The sequence below is a fragment of the Ipomoea nil genome, unplaced genomic scaffold, assembly GCF_001879475.1.
Source record: "Ipomoea nil cultivar Tokyo-kokei standard unplaced genomic scaffold, Asagao_1.1 scaffold1509, whole genome shotgun sequence".
Lineage (NCBI taxonomy): Eukaryota > Viridiplantae > Streptophyta > Magnoliopsida > Solanales > Convolvulaceae > Ipomoea > Ipomoea nil.
The window spans coordinates 1,487,949-1,505,755 of NW_017617937.1; the positions used below are offsets into that span (position 1 = coordinate 1,487,949).

The window sequence follows — 17,807 nt, forward strand, 5'->3', positions numbered from 1 at the left end:
ACAGAGGCTAGACCGGTGCTCACTGCGCACAAGGAGCCCCCCTCACTTTGAGAGGTTGCTCCCACACTACCGCTGGTGAGACTCGATCTTTGATCATTCTTTCAAAGTTTCACCTCTATAACCAGTTGAGCTACCCATGCGAGTATAATGTAATTTCTTGCTTTTATAGATTTTGGTTTTTTTTTTTTTGTTTTTTTTATTTTTTTATTTAATACATAGTGACGGTTTTGATGGATTCGATTAACCATAAATTTGAAAATGTTGAGAAATTATGACAAAAAGGATAATATTATATTTGCAAGGCCAAACCATTTAAATATTGCAATTGGGCTACATTCAAACCAGATAAGAATAATTGAGTACAAACATACTCAATCGTTGAAATGTTAAAGCCAACTAGTTGAATGCCTTATACATTTCTCTAACGATCTAACCAATGAAGAAGTTATATGAAAAAGACTAATTTATGAATAACTATTATAAGTAAAGGTGACGAGTATTAAATTGAGAAGACCATCCCTTTTATATTGTTTGTGAGGTTGCAAGTCATGGCTAATTAATGGACCATGATGCTTACGAGGTTCCAAACACACACATGTTCTTGTTAGTCGCTAGAGTATCCCGCTAAGTCACTAACTGCATACCACATTACAAAACAAAACTCAAAAACCCATCAATTGCCAAATGTCCCTTTCCAACTTTCTTGCGATCGACTGTGATCGGTCAAGGTCAACTATGCTTCACTAAGCTTGGCTAGTGACTAGTCGATTGGACTAGGGGCAAGACCACCCTAGGTATCTCACCCCAAATCACGGTCGATAGCTACTAATCAATCTCCACTTCCCGACCTTATTAACTCTAGGCTCATACCACATTCCTCCATCACATGAAATATATTTAATTAGGAAAAAAATTATAGATGACTTATAATATTTTTTATTAAAAAACTTTATAATATAAATATTAAATTAATCATTTATCTATACTTTATCAAACCTAATACAATATTACAATGATAAATAACATTTGTTTGCTAAGCATAAACAATCAGCGCCCATGGCCTAATGGATAAGGCGCTTGACTTCTAATCAAGCGATTGTGGGTTCGAGTCCCACTGGGCGTGTTACCTTTTTTGCTGCCAAACTTACATATATTTTAAGATATAAAATTTTGTTTGCTAAAATTATCAATCAGCGCCCATGGCCTAATGGATAAGGCGCTTGACTTCTAATCAAGCGATTGTGGGTTCGAGTCCCACTGGGCGTGTTACCTTTTTTGCTGCCAAATACATATATTTTAAGATATAAATTTTTGTTTGCTAAAGTTATCAATCAGCGCCCATGGCCTAATGGATAAGGCGCTTGACTTCTAATCAAGTGAATTGTGGGTTCGAGTCTCACTGGGCGTGATTTTTTGTTTTCCCAAGCCTGTTCTACCCCACTATTTGTTTGTTTTTGGGCCTTTGTCTCTGTTGAAAATAACACCTCTAAAATTTCAGCCAACCCAGCCCAACAATGCCGTAATCGAAGCCCCAGCCTATATCAAGCAAGCAAGACGACAAATTGTGGCACCGTGGACCAGGTTTAACAAATGTGACATTGAGATTGCACTTAGTAAATTTTGACAAAAATTTAAGAACTATTATGTTCATTTTACAAGTCAATAAATGATATGTGGGATGGACTCAACCAACTCATAAACTATTATGTTCATAATTTGGATGTGGTAAAGAATAAGATATATGAGCTATTTTTTTACTATGAGGCAAGTTCAACTACAACTTCAAGTATGTCAATGAATGCATCTTCTTCACATGTTTAAGCACGTCAAATCAATTACTTTGGTGTAAGTATTTTAAATTTTATTGAATATGCTTTTGTGTTTTAATTGTGACTTGTGCAATTGTATAGGAGTATACTGATTTTTTTTTTTTTTTTAGTGAAATGATTGTGCTATTAAAAAATTTGAGCTAGATATATATTTAGAAGAGGGGAGCTAGACCCTAAGTCTCACATGAACTTAGATGTTTTTACAACATTGGAAAGAACATCAAGTTAGACTTTCATGTCGATCCAAAATGACCGCTTGTAATGTATTGAGTACTCCAATCACTACAATTGCTAGTGAAAGTTCATTTAGCATTGGCTCAATAGTTTTGACCAAGTATAGATGCTCCCTCCTCTCAAAAAATGTTCAAGCATTCATTTGCTCTCGCAATATTGGTTGCAAGGATTTGCGTATGAAGGTATTAATGTATTATTATTATTTAATCCTTATTTATTAGTTAATATGAATTACATTTCTAATGATTTATTTTATAAATTTATGGAGATGATGAAGATATTGATATCGATGAATCAATTGATAACAACGCTTCTAATGTTTTTGGGAATGTTGATTGTACTTTCAAGTTTAAAGGTATTTTAGAGTTTAAATTTTTAAGATTTGTATATTCAATTATCGATTTATTGTTAGTTTTACTATTGGGAAATGATGAATGCGAATGAAGAATTGTTTTGTTGAATTGTAGTTACTAATGTTTATGGACTTTTGGATCTAAATTATGTTTGAGTGTTTGGCTTGTTTTGGACTTTTGATTAAGTGGAACTTTAAAACTTTGAATGTTGATTGTTGAGTATTGTATGATTGTGTACGTTGAAAGCTTTAAAATTTGAATTGAATGTTTTATGTTGTGTTGAAACTTGGAAGGAATGGGACATCCATATCTTAATTGTTTATGTACTAATTTTGTCATTTTTGTTCAATTGTGTAAATATTTAATTTGTGTAGAATTTATTAATTTAATGTACTAACTACTAATTTTGTTTCCTCAAAACTACTAATTTTGTTTGATAATTGATATAAATTATTATATTATTATTTTGGTATAAATTAGAATATTAGGTTACTACATAATGTCCACAATCATTAAAATTTACAACAATATTATTATTTTACAAAATTACAATTTGTAAGTGTGATAGTGTGCATTTAAGGCTTTTAAGCCATTTAGTAATTCTAAATTTTAATAAATATTTTTAAAAATTTTAGTATGGGCTGACGAGCTAGTTCGTTAGCCCGTCCAACTATGGATTGTGTTGAGATTTTCTCAACTTTTGTAAAAATAGGCCAATTCAGTCTGTTTATGGATAAACTCGAGGCTGGTCAGTTCGTATATGTCCGCTTGACTCGTATTGACAGCTCTACAGAGAGTGGATCAGACTAGTAGGGTTCAAATTTATTTAACCAAAAAAAAAAAAAAAAAAAACGAGTGACAGGACTGAGGGGGTACAATAATGGTCCGCAACTCCAATATAAATGAGAGCACCAAACCAAACAATGTGTCATAACATGCCTAGCTGGAAACCAACCACCTTTTACCACTTATTATGCATCATGCATCTCACTCTTTGTCCCCACTTGTACTTATGAGTACAACAACTTCCATTATGCATCTTAATTTAAATAATTAAATTACTGTTAGGGTTATTACTAATGTTTTATTGGCATGAATGAATAGTTTTTGATATACTTAAGTTGTTCAAGTTCAACCATTTAATAAACCTGAGGTCATATTAAATCTAAACTCTTGATTGAGGTTACTAAAGAGACAAAAATTGATCACTATTACCAATTCAAAGGTGGTATATTATTATCTATTGCTTTAAGGTCATAATTAGTTTTTTTAGTCATATAAACCCTGTTGTAACATTAACATGTTCATCATGGAGACCTTCGAATCTTGAAGACCCCACGCTCAATCTCATATAACACTTTTCTGATATCCCTCCGTGGTCTATTATAGACCACCATGATGTAGAGATTGTGAAAAGGCTTGTATTATTAAGCTAGAGCAGTAAGCTATTTATACAAGTACAGAGAGATAAAGTAGGTAACAAAACAAACAATAAGGAACTATTATACAGGATGAAACTAAGCAACAAAATTTAATAATACATTAAATCATTAATCCTTAACACGCCCCCGCAAGATGGAGGAGCCGTCGGAAACTCCAATCTTGGAACGAAACCGCAAAACGAAGTCACGACCTAGCGGTTTGGTAAGTACGTCAGCAATCTGATCCTTTGAGCTAATATGACGAACACCCAAAGTGCCGTCCATGACACGCTCTCGAACAAAAAAATAGTCCAGCGCAAGATGCTTCATCCTCGAATGGAACACCGGGTTCTTTGCAACATACGTGGCTCCCATATTATCGCAATACAACAGTGGTGAATGCGGTAATACTATACCCAGCTCAGACAAAAGATTCTGTACCCAGATTACCTCAGCAGCCGAACTCGCCAAAGCACGATACTCAGCATCGGTTGAAGACCGTGAGACAGTTTTCTGACGAACAGACTTCCACGAGACAACATTTGAACCAAGACAAATAACAAAACCAGTGGTAGAACGACCATCATCTCTACTACCACCCCAATCAGAGTCTGAAAAGGCTGTCAGCAACAAACTGGGGCACGCACATAATAATAAACCATGAAATAAAGTACCTTTCATATACCGAAGTAACCGTTTAACGACACCCCAATGATATGCCTTTGGCGAGTGCATGCATTGCGATAAGGAATTAACAACATAAGCAACGTCAGGTCTAGTGACCGATAGGTACTGCAGCATTCCAATCAACCTACGAAAATCAGTCACATCAACCACAGGTTCCCCCTCGTGAATAGACACGGACGTCATAGTAGACATCGGAGTAGAAACAGGCTTTGCGCCATCCATGTTATATCGAGCCAGAATATCTGCAACGTACCTACTCTGGGAAAGAAAATAACCACCAGAAATAGGTACAACCTCAACACCAAGAAAATGGTGTAGTGTGCCTAAGTCCTTCAAAGCAAATTTTTGTGATAATAATTTTATGAATCGGTCAAGAAAAACATCATTGTTTCCAGTGACAATTATATCATCCACGTAAACCATAAAATAAACAAGCATTCCACGAGCAGCATACACAAACAAAGAAGCATCACTGATGGTTTTCTTAAAGCCAAAATTGATCAGAAAATATGATAACTCCAGGTACCAAGCTCGCGGAGCTTGCTTCAGGCCATACAAGGCCTTTTTTAACTTGCAAATGTAGTTAGGCTGAGTAGAGTCAATAAACCCCGGAGGTTGCTCCATAAAGACCTCTTCACTTAACGTCCCATTTAAAAAGGCATGTCAAGCTGCCGTGTGGACCACCCTCGAGACAATGCAATTGTCAGAACAACCCGGATAGTTACTGGTTTCATAACCGGACTGAAGGTCTCAAAGTAATCATAGCCAGACTCCTGTAAAAACCCCTTAGCGACTAAACGAGCCTTGAACTTGTCAATAGTACCGTCAGCATGCCGTTTGACCCGAAACACCCATTTACATCCAATAATTTTCTATCCAACATTCGGCACCAGCTCCCATGTTCGATTATGGATCAACGCTGTAAATTCAACCTCCATTGCCTTACGCCAAAGTGGTTGCTTCAGAGCCTGCGCAACCGTAGATGGTTCGACTGCACTAGGCATAGAGTGAGCCGAAGTCACATTAACAAATGCATCATTAAAATATTTCGGATTAGGCCGTCGGGTTCTTTTTGGACGATCACTGGCATGCGACACGGTTCGAGTGGATGCTGTCGGTTGGTCACTGATTTGGGATGAACCAGGAGCAGCCTCGACTGACAGATTACTCACCTGAGGCATGCCAGGAACAGAATCCGCAGACTCAGTCGATGAGGAACCCGATTGTACATGATCTCGGGAAGATGCAGATTCAGAGTGTGCATGATCCCCAGTTGATGGAATATTATCCTGTAAAATTATTGGACTCACAGGCGCAACTGAGTTATTGTGGGATTCTATATCACAATTAGCAGGAGTAGATGGAACAGAAGTTGAGGTCTGTATCGCAGGGAGATTATGTGGAATAAAAATTTGTGTGCTACTGGAGGAAGCTGCAAGAAACTGGTTATTTGCATGGGACATAAGTATTTTCTTGTAAGGGAATTCAGACTCAACAAATGTGACATGGCATGAAATATAAATACGATTTGTAATTGGCTCTAGACACTTATATGCAGATTGAGAAACAGAATAACCAATAAACACACATGGTGCCGACCGTGGTTTTAATTTCGAAGAAGCATAAGGTCGAAGCCATGGATAACATAGGCACCCAAAACATTTTATTTTATCATAACTAGGGACTTTATGGAATAACATTTGGTATGGAGAAATATTATTAAGAATAGGTGTTGGCATTCTATTTATAAGAAACACAACGGTGTGAGATAGATCCATTTGTACACCACGCGCTCCTCCCTTGTTTACTTGTACAGTAAAATTATAAACCGAACTTCACTCAGAATAATATTTGTGTAGTGATTGCAGACTTTCTCCCTAACTCAAAGAAACTTTTGTTTTTATCTTTCACTAAACAATCTGCGAAACAGGCAATTATCTGTTGGCAAAGTATTGCTCGGAATGATTTACACACCCTCCTTTTATCATTTGTAATGTGTTATACTCTTTGATTTGATTTAATGAAATCGTTTTGTTTTTCACTAAAAACAAAAAAAGGGCAGCTCCGGTTCATTAAAGAACTGTTACGTACGTACCCACTTTTATTATTACTTCCTTCATACATTCTCTCTCCCCTTTCATAGTCTGATAGACACTCTCACATGCCATGGATGCTCCAAAACCCTTCTTCTTCGTCGTCTTCTTGCTTCTTGTCACCAACAACGCAAGCGTAGGAGCCCAAGTTGAAGAATCCGCCGTGAAAGTCGTCGGCGAAAGAACGGAGATGCCAATGGGGATGTCATTGTACGGCGGCGACTTCGGCGATGCTGAAGAGGAGGAGCTGGAAGGAGAAGAATCCGCGGCAGCGGCGGCGGGTAGCCGGAGATCTCTCTTCTGGCGCACAATGAGGTACTACATCTCCTACGGCGCACTCTCGGCCAACCGGATCCCTTGCCCTCCCCGTTCCGGCAGGTCTTACTACACCCACAACTGCCACCTGGCTACCGGCCCCGTCCGCCCTTACTTCCGAGGTTGCTCCGCCATCACGCGCTGCCGGAGGTGAACACCTGTATAACTACAGTACGTTACGTTATATGGGTTGCATGTATATGTAATCTGCGTGCTTTTTAATTTCTTTGAAAATTTTGCAGACTCATTGCCTGCTGGTCCACTGTTAAAACATTATTCTTAATTAATATTCGATTTGTGTTTATCAAATTAATTATGGATAAACTTAACTAGGTTATTGCAAATGTTTAGTTGCTTGGTAATATAGTTGCCTTATTTAGTATGATGATAGAAGAAAGAAAAAACACTTGGTAGGCCATGGTAAATGGTATATATATATATATATATATATATATATATATATATATATATATATATATATAATTATTGGCAAATGTGTTATCTTAGACACCCATCTTCTGTCTCATTTTATGTATATGATTCAAGTAATGAGATTTGACTGAAGTCATTTTTAATTTAATTTTTATAATGTTATTTTAGTATTAGTATATAAAATTTATATATAATTATAGATTACATCACTATTAAACACACACAAAAAAATACTAAAAAAATAAATAAAGAAAAAAAAAAGAGTTTGATTGACTAATGAATAATAAACATAACATGTAAAACACGATAAATTGAGTAATTAGATGATTATCTTGTTAGTCATACAATTCTTTGAATGGCGTTTTATAATTCATGATAGTTGGTTGGTGTATCACTATTAGCTTATTATGGGTCAAATATTGAAATAGGTAAAAATAAAGAAGTTTGACAAAAATATGAGGTATTTGAAAGTTGGATAAAAATAGGCAAAGCTCATTTGTCAAATGTGTTTCTTGTCATTGCCTTTTCAAACTTGGAAAAAAAAAAAAAAAAAGTTGTGGCTAGGAACGAACAGGCTTTGAGAATTTTGTAGATCGACATGTATAATCGAAATCCATGTTTTGCTTCACATGAGAAACTATTGATAGCTAATTAATTTTAATATATTATATTATTATTATTTGGGCGTCCAAGTCATCAAAACATATAGATGTAACATTCCAATCACCTAATTTGGAAGTTACCTGCAATGAGATGTTAAATGGAGTTAATTGTATTTTATTCTAAGTTCAGGTATCTAATTGAAAATTTCTTTTAATTCGAGAGTTTAATTACACTTTCATAAATAGTTCAATTTTTTTATTTTTTATTTTGAAAATAAAGAAGCTAATACATTAATCATAGGCTGAAACGTTTATAATAACAATCCATGGAATGGTCCAACATTCCTTACAGTCAGACATAGAAACAACTTCCCTGGCAACACTAGGAAAAACTTGATTCGCAGACCATTTTACAAATTTGAAGCTGAATTTTTTGGAAGAACTTAAAGTTCTTTAATGATTTAGTCAAACATATCCAAGACCAACACTAGTTGAATAGTCTTGAACACCACCTGGGTATCTATTTTCATTTTTCTATCAATTGACAATATCTCCATCGAGCTGAACTATATATCATAGTTCAGAAAAGTCTTTTTTTCATTGTTATGTTTGTCACCAGGATGAGATTTACATACGCCATGACCAGTTTTATCATTTCACACTTTATGAAAAAGAACTCGCCAAGTAAACGAGATGAAGAAACTCGTCAAAACAGCGAGAGGAAAAACACAGAAACTGCAGACAAAATTAAAACCTGTAAAACAAAGCAAAAAGAAACAGCATTGCGAAAATAAGAGAGTAACGACCGGTAGCGGTAGAGATGGATGAGAAAACGATGAAGGCGGATGCTGACTGTGGAGATGACACCAGAGGAAAACAATCGGACGGCTGTATAGAATACCAGCGACGAGAGAGAATTAGAAAAACCCTAATAAATAATTCAAGAGTTTATTTAACTTTTATTTAAAAAAAAAAAAAAAAAAAAAAAAAGTTAATCAAGTATGGGCCAATATTTGGCTATTAAGCTTATTAGTTCTCCGTATTGTAAATAAGGAAAGATGACACAGATCTTAGCCCGCAAAAACTAGAGTGCAATATAGAGGGAGAAATTGAGGCCTATATGAAGATCCATAAAAATAGCCAGGCCCAAAAAGATCTAAGATTCCCCTTAAAAGGCTATATATACACTTCATTATTCTCATTTTATATGTCTGATTTAATTAACGAAATTCGATTAAATCTATTAACAATTCAATTAGTATTAGTATAGTAGTATTTCTCTTTAAAAAATAGTGTTGGTATATAAATTTTATATATTTATGAACAACATTAAAAGAACTATTAAACATAATAAAATTAAATTTAAAAATATTAACAAAAACAAGAAAAGAATAGAGTGTTGGTTTGAACAAAGAATAGTAAACATAATAGTAGTAAGAAGTTTGGTGTTTAAAACTTTATGAATTATGCCAAGTACCTTGTGCTCAATGACACCTCTGTGACTCTCGTTGAGGGAAGGTCATATGATCTAATCTCGATTGTAAGATATTGACTCTTAGGATTGCACACATACTATCTTATAATAAAGTCAATAATACTAAAAAAAAATTCTATGAATGGTCTTGATTTTTAGTCTTTGGAATATAGTGACAATTTTTAAGTTTATTTATGACTTTTACTTTTGACTAATTTCAATTTGACATATTTACATTTGGATTTTCAGCATAGTTCCAATTAATAAGTTTAGTTATGACTTTTAATTTGACACGTTTAATTTTTGATATACACAAATTCCAAAAAACTCTACTATGGCTATGGCCATTTTAAACATGTTGGATGAATGTAAAACAGTGTTGAATTTATGGATGATATAAAATTATTATTTTGTAGTCTATATTGTGACCAAAAGTAAAATTTAATTCTAAATTTTGCTATGCTCGTAAAGTTTAATTCTAATTTTACTGAAAGCAATAAACACTTTTCTACAACCATTTTAAGTTTTTTCTAACAAATTTGTTACGAAGTATTTTTTTTCAGTCAATTAAATTGATTGACGATAAACTGTATAAGTCATAAAATCAACCTATATAAAATTGATGGTGTGGAACAACACCATAGATATTCCCGTTATATTTTAATAATAATCATGTAATGTCATTGCATTTTAAAACAAATTCTAGGTGTAACGGGTAGGTTATGGTGAGAAGGCTCAATCAAAGAAGGGTGTCTGAAAAGGGGCGGTCTAGCTAGGCCGGGTCCAAACGAACCCGTTCAAGGGTTCAACAATGGCCCGCCACCAAACTACAGATTCGAGGAAGGTGAGTCGCACACAAGTAATGACCGGTTGGACCGGAGCAGGTAGCTCCTACGGCCGACCAGATGCGGGCCGGTTCATAAAGAAAACCAGGATCGTTGCCTCTCACGTGGGGTGATGGCGATGGGGTTTTGACCTGTCGTGGGGTACCGGTTGTGGCGGTTCAAAGCATCTAAACCGCTCTTTGGCTCTGTTGTAATAAAATACTGTACAGTGTACCGGCCGTACCAACTCCCTTTTGAATTGCTTCAATGCACTTGCCCTGTTGCAGTTCACGTTTGGTTCATTTTGGGACTACATGTTTTCTCTCTTTTTTTGTACAGTAAGTAATAAGTTCATCACTAACTTTACTACCTTATATATTGTTTTCAATTTCCCTTGGAATAAAAAAAAAAAAAAAGGAAAAGGATTTGCTTATTTCTATGTAGAGTTAATTCTATTTTTTGTCATTGATTTATTAGTATATGTTTACTTTTTGTTTTTTTTTTATCAGAACATCCTCATTTGATTATAGTATTATTGTGGCATGATTATTTTTTGTCATTCGTCAACAAAATAGTAGAAATACAGTTAAATATAAGGATATTTTAATTTTTTTTTATAAAAAATCGGTTGAGCCACTATTTTTTTATATATTTTTTTGAAAAAAATTAATAATTAAAGACCACGATATCTTTATATTTAACGAAATTTAAATTATTTGTTGATAAAGAACAAAAAATGATCATGCCACAATAATACTATGACCAAAAGTAAATGTTTTGAAAAAAAATGATCTCATATATAAATCTACTACAAAACATATAATTAACTCTTTTATGAATCTAATTAGATATGGCTAACAAAGAGGGCAAATCCCGTTGCAAAATGAAAGGTGTTATTACTATGGGAAACCATAGTTTGCGAGTGATGGGGCAAAATAAAAGGTGATAATTGAATAGAAAATCTCTTAAATAAGAAAAATGTGTCTGAGAGTATATTCAATAATAATAGCCTGACAATATAGTTAATTTAACCCCGGGTGAGAACCGTTTATTGACATTTTCGATTTGAACTTGTCACTTATGTGTAATTCAAACTAGTTTACCTACTCGTGGTCTTTTGTCGACTAGAATCACAATGCATGTTTCACGCATAATGCACATTTAAGTAGCAGCTACAAGTTTTCTCATAAACCAAAATAATAGTAACCCTTGAAAAAAAAAAGTTAAAGTAATTTAATTGGTAAGGGCATCCTCAATAGTGTGAAGATTTTGAGGAGATTTTACAGGTGTGATTAGAAAAACGAAAATGGAAGCAGAGAAAAAAGAATAACAAAACAAAACAAAACTAAAATTTGAAAATAAAAAAATAAATAAAAGAATTACGCGCCCAGGTGGGCGCGATGCGTGAGGCGCAACTCTCCTTTTCCATTGGTGGGACCCACTCACCTGCAAAATCCCCATTTTTTGCATGACCAACTCCCATTTCTCTCTCTCTCTTCCCTCTCTTTCCTCCACCTCACCCCACATTTCTTAAAATCTAGTCCAAAGTTCCCTTTTTGGGATGCTCTAAGAACATTGATTGTCATTAAAAGGGTGTCTGAGTGTGTGAAACATGATTTTTATGTCACAATATCACCATCTCGGTCGAGCCCATTGCACAAAGTCTTCTTAATGTATGCGGTTTACGTACTTCTCATGTGGTCTCTAAAGGGATGGAGGGATAATCGGCCAAGTCTCTTCCTTCCCGTTGTCACTAATATGTTCTTAGTACAACACAATTTACTTCTTCTATGTAGGAAAAAGGTGTTCTTAGTACAACACAATTTACTTCTTTTATGTAGGAAAAAGGGTGAGAGTTAGCCATATGATTGATGGAGATTGTTCACTCTTGATGGGTGAATGGGGAAGGTAGGGGAGTGGAGTTGTTGGCCTCCCTTACATGTCTGGCCAATGTCCCATCCCAATCTCCTTTGCCCTCTTAGACTTGATCCGACCTTATATATTGTCGTGTTGGGAGACCTATTATGGTTCATATCTCCCAACATGATAATCACAATAATATTTTTATATTTATTAATTATTCATAAATTGATCGACTGATCATATTACAAGTAATTGATATTTATGCTGATTTGCGGGACAAAAATTGGGTGATTATTTAATGGGCAGCTAGAAGGGATATAAAATAACCCTAGCATTCTGTGCAATCTTTCATCTATTATATATTGGATTGCATTTCACTTCCCCAAATCGGCAGCGCAATTAGGGATTGAAAGGGCAGGCAGAGTTTGCGGAAGTGATTGTGGCCTTGTGGGTGTTCAGCTGCGTTTGCCTGTGCGCCGCAAAGTTGAGGAATCTTTAATTTATTCCTCACATTAATTAACACCTTTTCCAACTTCACAGTTCACAGTATCCTACTCTTCAACTTGTCCATAAATTAGTATTATATTATATGCCAGCATCTACTTGCTCCATCCAAAAGTAGTGCTAGTCTTTTGTTTGACACCTTCGAATACTATATTTTAATCGAGAAAGGATAAAGTTATTCTTAACATTAACAAATTTGTTTAATATCACGGATTCAGTTCTAGTCACTATTTTGATGATACACACATATAATAATATATAGATAATAAATTCAATTACTTCAATATCTGTAATAATAAATCCATAATTTCAATCCAAAATTCAAAGACAAAACATCCCTAATCCATAGGGATTTCATTTTAATTTTAGAGATTTTACATTATGTATTTATTTATATATTTAAAATTTTGATTAACCATTCGGTTAATTTAATAGTTTCAAACCAAATTAATCGTAAACTGAAATTTTACAAAATCTTTAACCATTAACCGAAATTCTTCGGTTTAGTCAGTTAACCCAAATTTGCACATCCCAAACCATAAGATCAAGTATATGTTGTTATGGATACATGTTAATTTCACGGTCACTTTTCTATACATTACATAAGTACCCAACTTCCGTCACGATGATACGAAGAAAGGGATAAAAAAAATAATAATAACTTTCGTAGGATATAGTTGGCTCTGATACCATGTAAAGGCTATGTGAGCATTAATCAGTTGTGATTATTGATGTGAAATATAGCATATATATGTAATATATATAGTACATAAAAGAAGAGCAAATAGTGAAAAGTTGTGACCACTATTCAATCATAACTAGTCTATAGGAGCATAAATAGAACAAAGAATAATTGAATATTATCCTAGCCACATGTTGGCTTAATAACGCTATCCTAATGTTATAAATGTTTATAGTTTATTTAGTTAAGTAATAGTTAATTTCTTTAGTTTCATTCACAATAAATCAAACCCAGTCTTTAATTGCATTCTCCGTTGCTACAGTGGGGGCAGATCCTGGTCTTCATTGCTTTACTTTTACTTGAAGAAAGTAAAATGTGGGATTTCTTTTATTTCACACAATTACATGAATCTTCTCTTTTCATATTCTGTGCCTCATCAATTTGCCTTTTGATCCACTGATTGTGTCCCCCTTTCACATATCCCTCCTTATACGGATTATTATGGAGTATCGATCCACTCCCCAATAGGGCAATAGACCACCAAATAACCTATAGGACTAAAAAATCTTAAAAAAGAGATTTGGGGAAAATTTGATTCGAAATTGTGTGTTGGAATGACTTAGGTCAATTATCTTGCATTAACTCGACAATCACACTCTCCCCGATTACTTCTCCTGTAGAGCAATAATTCTCCTCCAAAGAACACATTTGACATGATCAAGGGTGACCCTTTGCAGGTGTGAAATGGCTCAAATGAACATCATTTCCATTGCAGTTAAATTAAAGAAACTTCAATTCCATGCATCTATCCATCCAGTTTGACCATACTTTATTTTATTCCAATCTATTGTCTTACGTTGGCACACCACTTTTTGTGCAATCAATTAGCAATCTCCCATCCAGCACATATAATACTCGATTACAAAATTGCAAAGTCAAACTGGATAACCATGAAATTAAACCACCAATGGTAGCCACTAGGCAATACAGCAATTATACTGCGGACCATGGTCCAAAACGACAAACATTATAGTGTATCTAAACTGACACTGTCTCACGTATTATTTTTATCATATTATCAAATGAAACTGCAATTAAATTGAAATGAAACTGTAATTGTGTTGATATGAACCTGCAGTGTATAAAAAATGAAACTGAATAACAATTTCATATATTTGAGTGTATATTGTCCACCTAAACAGTATTTATATCAAAATGATATATTGTAGTTGGGTTGAAATAAAACTGCAATTTACAGTACATATTTGATGCCTGAACCACAATGCATTCTGGACCGCTGTCCACATTATAATTTGCCCTAGGCACTAGCCACCGGCCGGCGGGGCGCATATATGCAGGCACCATGAGGAGGGGCGTGTGGCTAAAAATCATGGCTTTGCATAAGCCAATGATAGTGCCGCAACTCTTGGACCGGTCCATCAGCCGCAGTCTCCACTCGCATCATTAATTATTAACTATGTGTAGTCCGTGCCTGCATATTTAATGGTGACATATTGGCTTATGTTATGTATACAATTCATTTATCACCGCTCTTTTTTCCCCTTCCAACTTGGGGGGTCCCTTAGTTTCTCCTTTGATGAGGACTTCTTGAAGCCAATGGGTCAAAATATTATTGGCCTGTTCAAAAGATAGTTAAATGGAAAAGTATTTGGTACGTTCGATCTATTGGCCGGAGATAATTTGGAGGAGTTGTCAAAGTCATCCCTATTGTTTAAAATATAGTTGAGTCTGTCGCAAATGTGTCTTTTTAGTGGAATTTGCATCATTTATGCGATTTATGAATTATTATATAACGATTGAATTTATCTGGTACACACCTTCATGTAATAATTGCGAGGTTTCATCGTTACAAAAAAATGGTTCATATAAATACTTGTAGAGCGGATTGTCATTGTCGCACCCTGTGTGTATATATTGATGCAATTGCTATTTTGTGTTATAAAATTATGAGTTGATAAATTTTTTATAAGATCTCTTAAATCATACAGTTGGTTTTACAGTCACGAGGTAGCCGGACAGTGAGCCAACACTACCGTAAAATGCTAAGAAAAATTTAAGAGAAAAAATTGATAGAGTAATTGTAATTGTATTCAATCTAGAACCCTTTACGATGTGATCCCATGCATGAGGTATTTATACAAGATATATGGGTCTTGAAAAAGGAAAGAAGAAAGAAAGTAAGAAACTAATAAAATTGAATTTAGAAAAGCTTTCACACTGCTAGGTCAACTTCCTAATATGATAAAAGTAAAATTCTGCGCCAAAATTGAGCCAAATCTTCGGTCATCGCCTCTGAGCACAGCACTCAATCGGGACCCCTTGTACTGCCTAATCTAGTTGCTCAACCAAGCCGGCCAACAAAGTACATAAGTGAACCGGGGCTAGACTATTAGAGTCCGTCTGCTCTCTAAGCAAGTAGTCGAACTGTACATCCTGATTACCTAATTATATACATGACTGGGTATCCTATCAGAGTATCCTTCACATACAAAACTACAAAAGAAGTAATTGAAAATATGAAGAAATATCTTTGTAATTTTGGGTATGAACCCACCACCACGTTTTTTAAAAAAACTGGTGGACTACGCTATTTGACTCCAAATTATGAAAACAAAATCAAAATCAAAATCAAAATAAACATGCCTTTCCTTATCACGTGCTCCTACGACCGCTGCTAAATTCTCACACGCACGTTCGCGACTTGGCGTCACCGTGTATGCAAATTTTTCTTTAGTACTTTCCTAAAACAAAAAATTGGAAATTTAGAAATTAGATTCTCCACCCCAATATATACCCCAGTGGCTCTGTGCTATAAGTCATTGTTAGTCGTGATCTCCAAGTAAAAAATATCCTCTGTTTCTTCTTCTTCCCCGTCTCTCTAATTCTTTCTTCACAAGAAACCTATTAAGTGTTAGGGTTTTGCCTTAACAGATCGATCGATCATTTTCCATGGATTGGGTTCGTGGTCAGACGGTAGGGCACGGGAGTTTCGGGAAAGTAAGCATGGCCACGGCGAGAAATGGCGGCGTCGGATTTTCGCCGGCGATGGTGGTCAAGTCTTGCTCGGCGTCGCGCGCGGCTTCCCTGTTGAACGAGAAACGGATACTGGATGAGCTTCAGGGTTGCCCGGAGATTGTTCGGTGCTTCGGAGACAGTTATAGTTTCGAGAAGGGCGAGAAGATCTACAATGTGCTGTTGGAATTCGCTTCTCGGGGATCATTAGGGGATAAGATTAAGGATTCGGGGGATTATAGGTTGCCGGAATTTGAGACTCGCAGGTATACCAAGGCTCTGCTTCGCGGGCTGAGGTTTATTCATGAAACGGGTTATGTTCACTGTGACGTTAAGCTTGATAATATTCTGTTGGGCGAGGATGGTCGGATTAGGATTGCGGATTTTGGATTGGCTAAGAGATATGGAGGAGGAGGGGAGAGTTTAGGGTGTGAGTTGAGGGGTACGCCAATGTACATGTCGCCGGAAATGGTGGCCAGCGGCGAGCAGGGGCCGGCGGCGGATATATGGGCACTTGGGTGCGTGGTGGCGGAGATGGCTACCGGAGCGCCGGCGTGGAATTGCTCTAACGTGGCGGCGCTGCTTATGAGAATCGGGGTCGGCGAAGAAGTCCCTGAAATTCCGGGGGAGTTGTCATCGGAAGGTCAAGATTTTCTGGGGAAGTGTTTTCTCAAGGACCCGAGGAAAAGATGGACGGCGGAGATGCTTCTAAATCATCCTTTCGTGGCCGCCGCCGAGAATGACGGCGAAGAATTCTGCGCCGCCGACACTGTTACATTGAAAGACAAATCTCCGGTTCCCTTCACTTCCCCTCGATGCCCGTTCGATTTCCCGGATTGGACGTCGGAAACAGAGTCCCGGCAATCCTCCGTTACATGCTCAATTACATCCTTGCCGGAATCAGAATATTCCCGGCCATCTTCGCCGGCGACAAGGCTGCGGGGACTATTCAGTGACCACTCACCCAATTGGTCTGAAGTTGCTGACGGGTGGGTAAGCATTAGGTGATCCCATTGGTGGAGATTAAAATTTTTTTCACCAATTATTCCAATTGTATTAGCATTTCGCTTATTAATTGGAGAAATTTTTAAATCTTTGATGTAAATATGAGGGGAATATACTTTGGGAATCCCCAAAGTTCCAACTGTACAATGTTAGTTTAATGATGACAGAAGTGAATGAATCGAATTCTTGGGAAACATGAGACTTGCAATCTAGGCAATTTCTATGATTTCTTTTTTTTTTTTTTTTTTTAATAATGTTGGGGTGATGAAGTGAGGATGACATTCAGAAAACCACTCTTATTATTGCAAGTTGCAACGACCATAAAATCACGGCTCAAACACCAATAAAAATATCATTGGAAAGGGGGGTTGCAACTCGTAAGCAGATAAGTGAAGAGATAACGAGTACTTCCCTTTCGGTAAAAGTTGCAACTCCCGTTAAATAACGGCGCTGTCT

General features: G+C 36.0%; 3 protein-coding genes and 3 non-coding genes across 8 annotated transcripts; 5 read left to right on the plus strand and 1 right to left on the minus strand.

Annotated features, from left to right (window-relative positions):
• The first annotated feature begins 1,050 nt into the window (after positions 1-1,050).
• TRNAR-UCU lies at positions 1,051-1,123 on the plus strand. The gene has a single exon. It is a non-coding gene; the product is annotated as a tRNA-Arg (tRNA).
• Positions 1,124-1,193: 70 nt separating this feature from the next.
• TRNAR-UCU lies at positions 1,194-1,266 on the plus strand. Its single transcript has one exon. It is a non-coding gene; the product is annotated as a tRNA-Arg (tRNA).
• Positions 1,267-1,334: 68 nt separating this feature from the next.
• TRNAR-UCU lies at positions 1,335-1,408 on the plus strand. The gene has a single exon. It is a non-coding gene; the product is annotated as a tRNA-Arg (tRNA).
• A 527-nt stretch (positions 1,409-1,935) lies between these two features.
• Positions 1,936-5,148, minus strand: LOC109188834 (uncharacterized mitochondrial protein AtMg00810-like). Its single transcript, XM_019339470.1, has 3 exons — positions 4,512-5,148; positions 4,265-4,448; positions 1,936-1,969 (listed from the first exon to the last, which is right to left on the minus strand). Exons 1-3 carry the CDS (start codon positions 5,146-5,148, stop codon positions 1,936-1,938), a joined length of 855 nt encoding a protein of 284 aa, XP_019195015.1.
• Positions 5,149-6,606: 1,458 nt separating this feature from the next.
• Positions 6,607-7,229, plus strand: LOC109189034 (protein RALF-like 34). The gene has a single exon (XM_019339730.1). It carries the CDS (start codon positions 6,691-6,693, stop codon positions 7,084-7,086), a length of 396 nt encoding a protein of 131 aa, XP_019195275.1. The 5' UTR covers positions 6,607-6,690; the 3' UTR covers positions 7,087-7,229.
• Positions 7,230-16,141: 8,912 nt separating this feature from the next.
• LOC109189031 (mitogen-activated protein kinase kinase kinase NPK1-like) lies at positions 16,142-17,545 on the plus strand. 3 transcript variants are annotated; one of them, XM_019339728.1, is made up of 2 exons: positions 16,142-17,081; positions 17,115-17,545. In XM_019339728.1, exons 1-2 carry the CDS (start codon positions 16,284-16,286, stop codon positions 17,352-17,354), a joined length of 1,038 nt encoding a protein of 345 aa, XP_019195273.1. In that variant the 5' UTR covers positions 16,142-16,283; the 3' UTR covers positions 17,355-17,545. The 3 variants fall into 3 exon arrangements, with proteins under 3 accessions (XP_019195273.1, XP_019195272.1, XP_019195271.1); XM_019339727.1 differs by having other exon boundaries at positions 16,142-17,071; positions 17,105-17,443; XM_019339726.1 differs by having other exon boundaries at positions 16,142-17,545.
• Positions 17,546-17,807: the final 262 nt, after the last annotated feature.

Coding starts and splice junctions, on each gene's coding strand:
- LOC109188834 (XM_019339470.1), bottom strand. CDS start 5,148: ATGGAGCAACCTCCGGGGTTTATTGACTCTACTCAGCCTAACTACATT. Junction 4,449..4,511: donor GTTACTTCGGTATATGAAAG/GTACTTTATTTC, acceptor CAGCCTTTTCAG/ACTCTGATTGGGGTGGTAGT. Junction 1,970..4,264: donor ATCTGGGTACAGAATCTTTT/GTCTGAGCTGGG, acceptor ATATATATCTAG/CTCAAATTTTTTAATAGCAC.
- LOC109189034 (XM_019339730.1), top strand. CDS start 6,691: ATGGATGCTCCAAAACCCTTCTTCTTCGTCGTCTTCTTGCTTCTTGTC.
- LOC109189031 (XM_019339726.1), top strand. CDS start 16,284: ATGGATTGGGTTCGTGGTCAGACGGTAGGGCACGGGAGTTTCGGGAAA.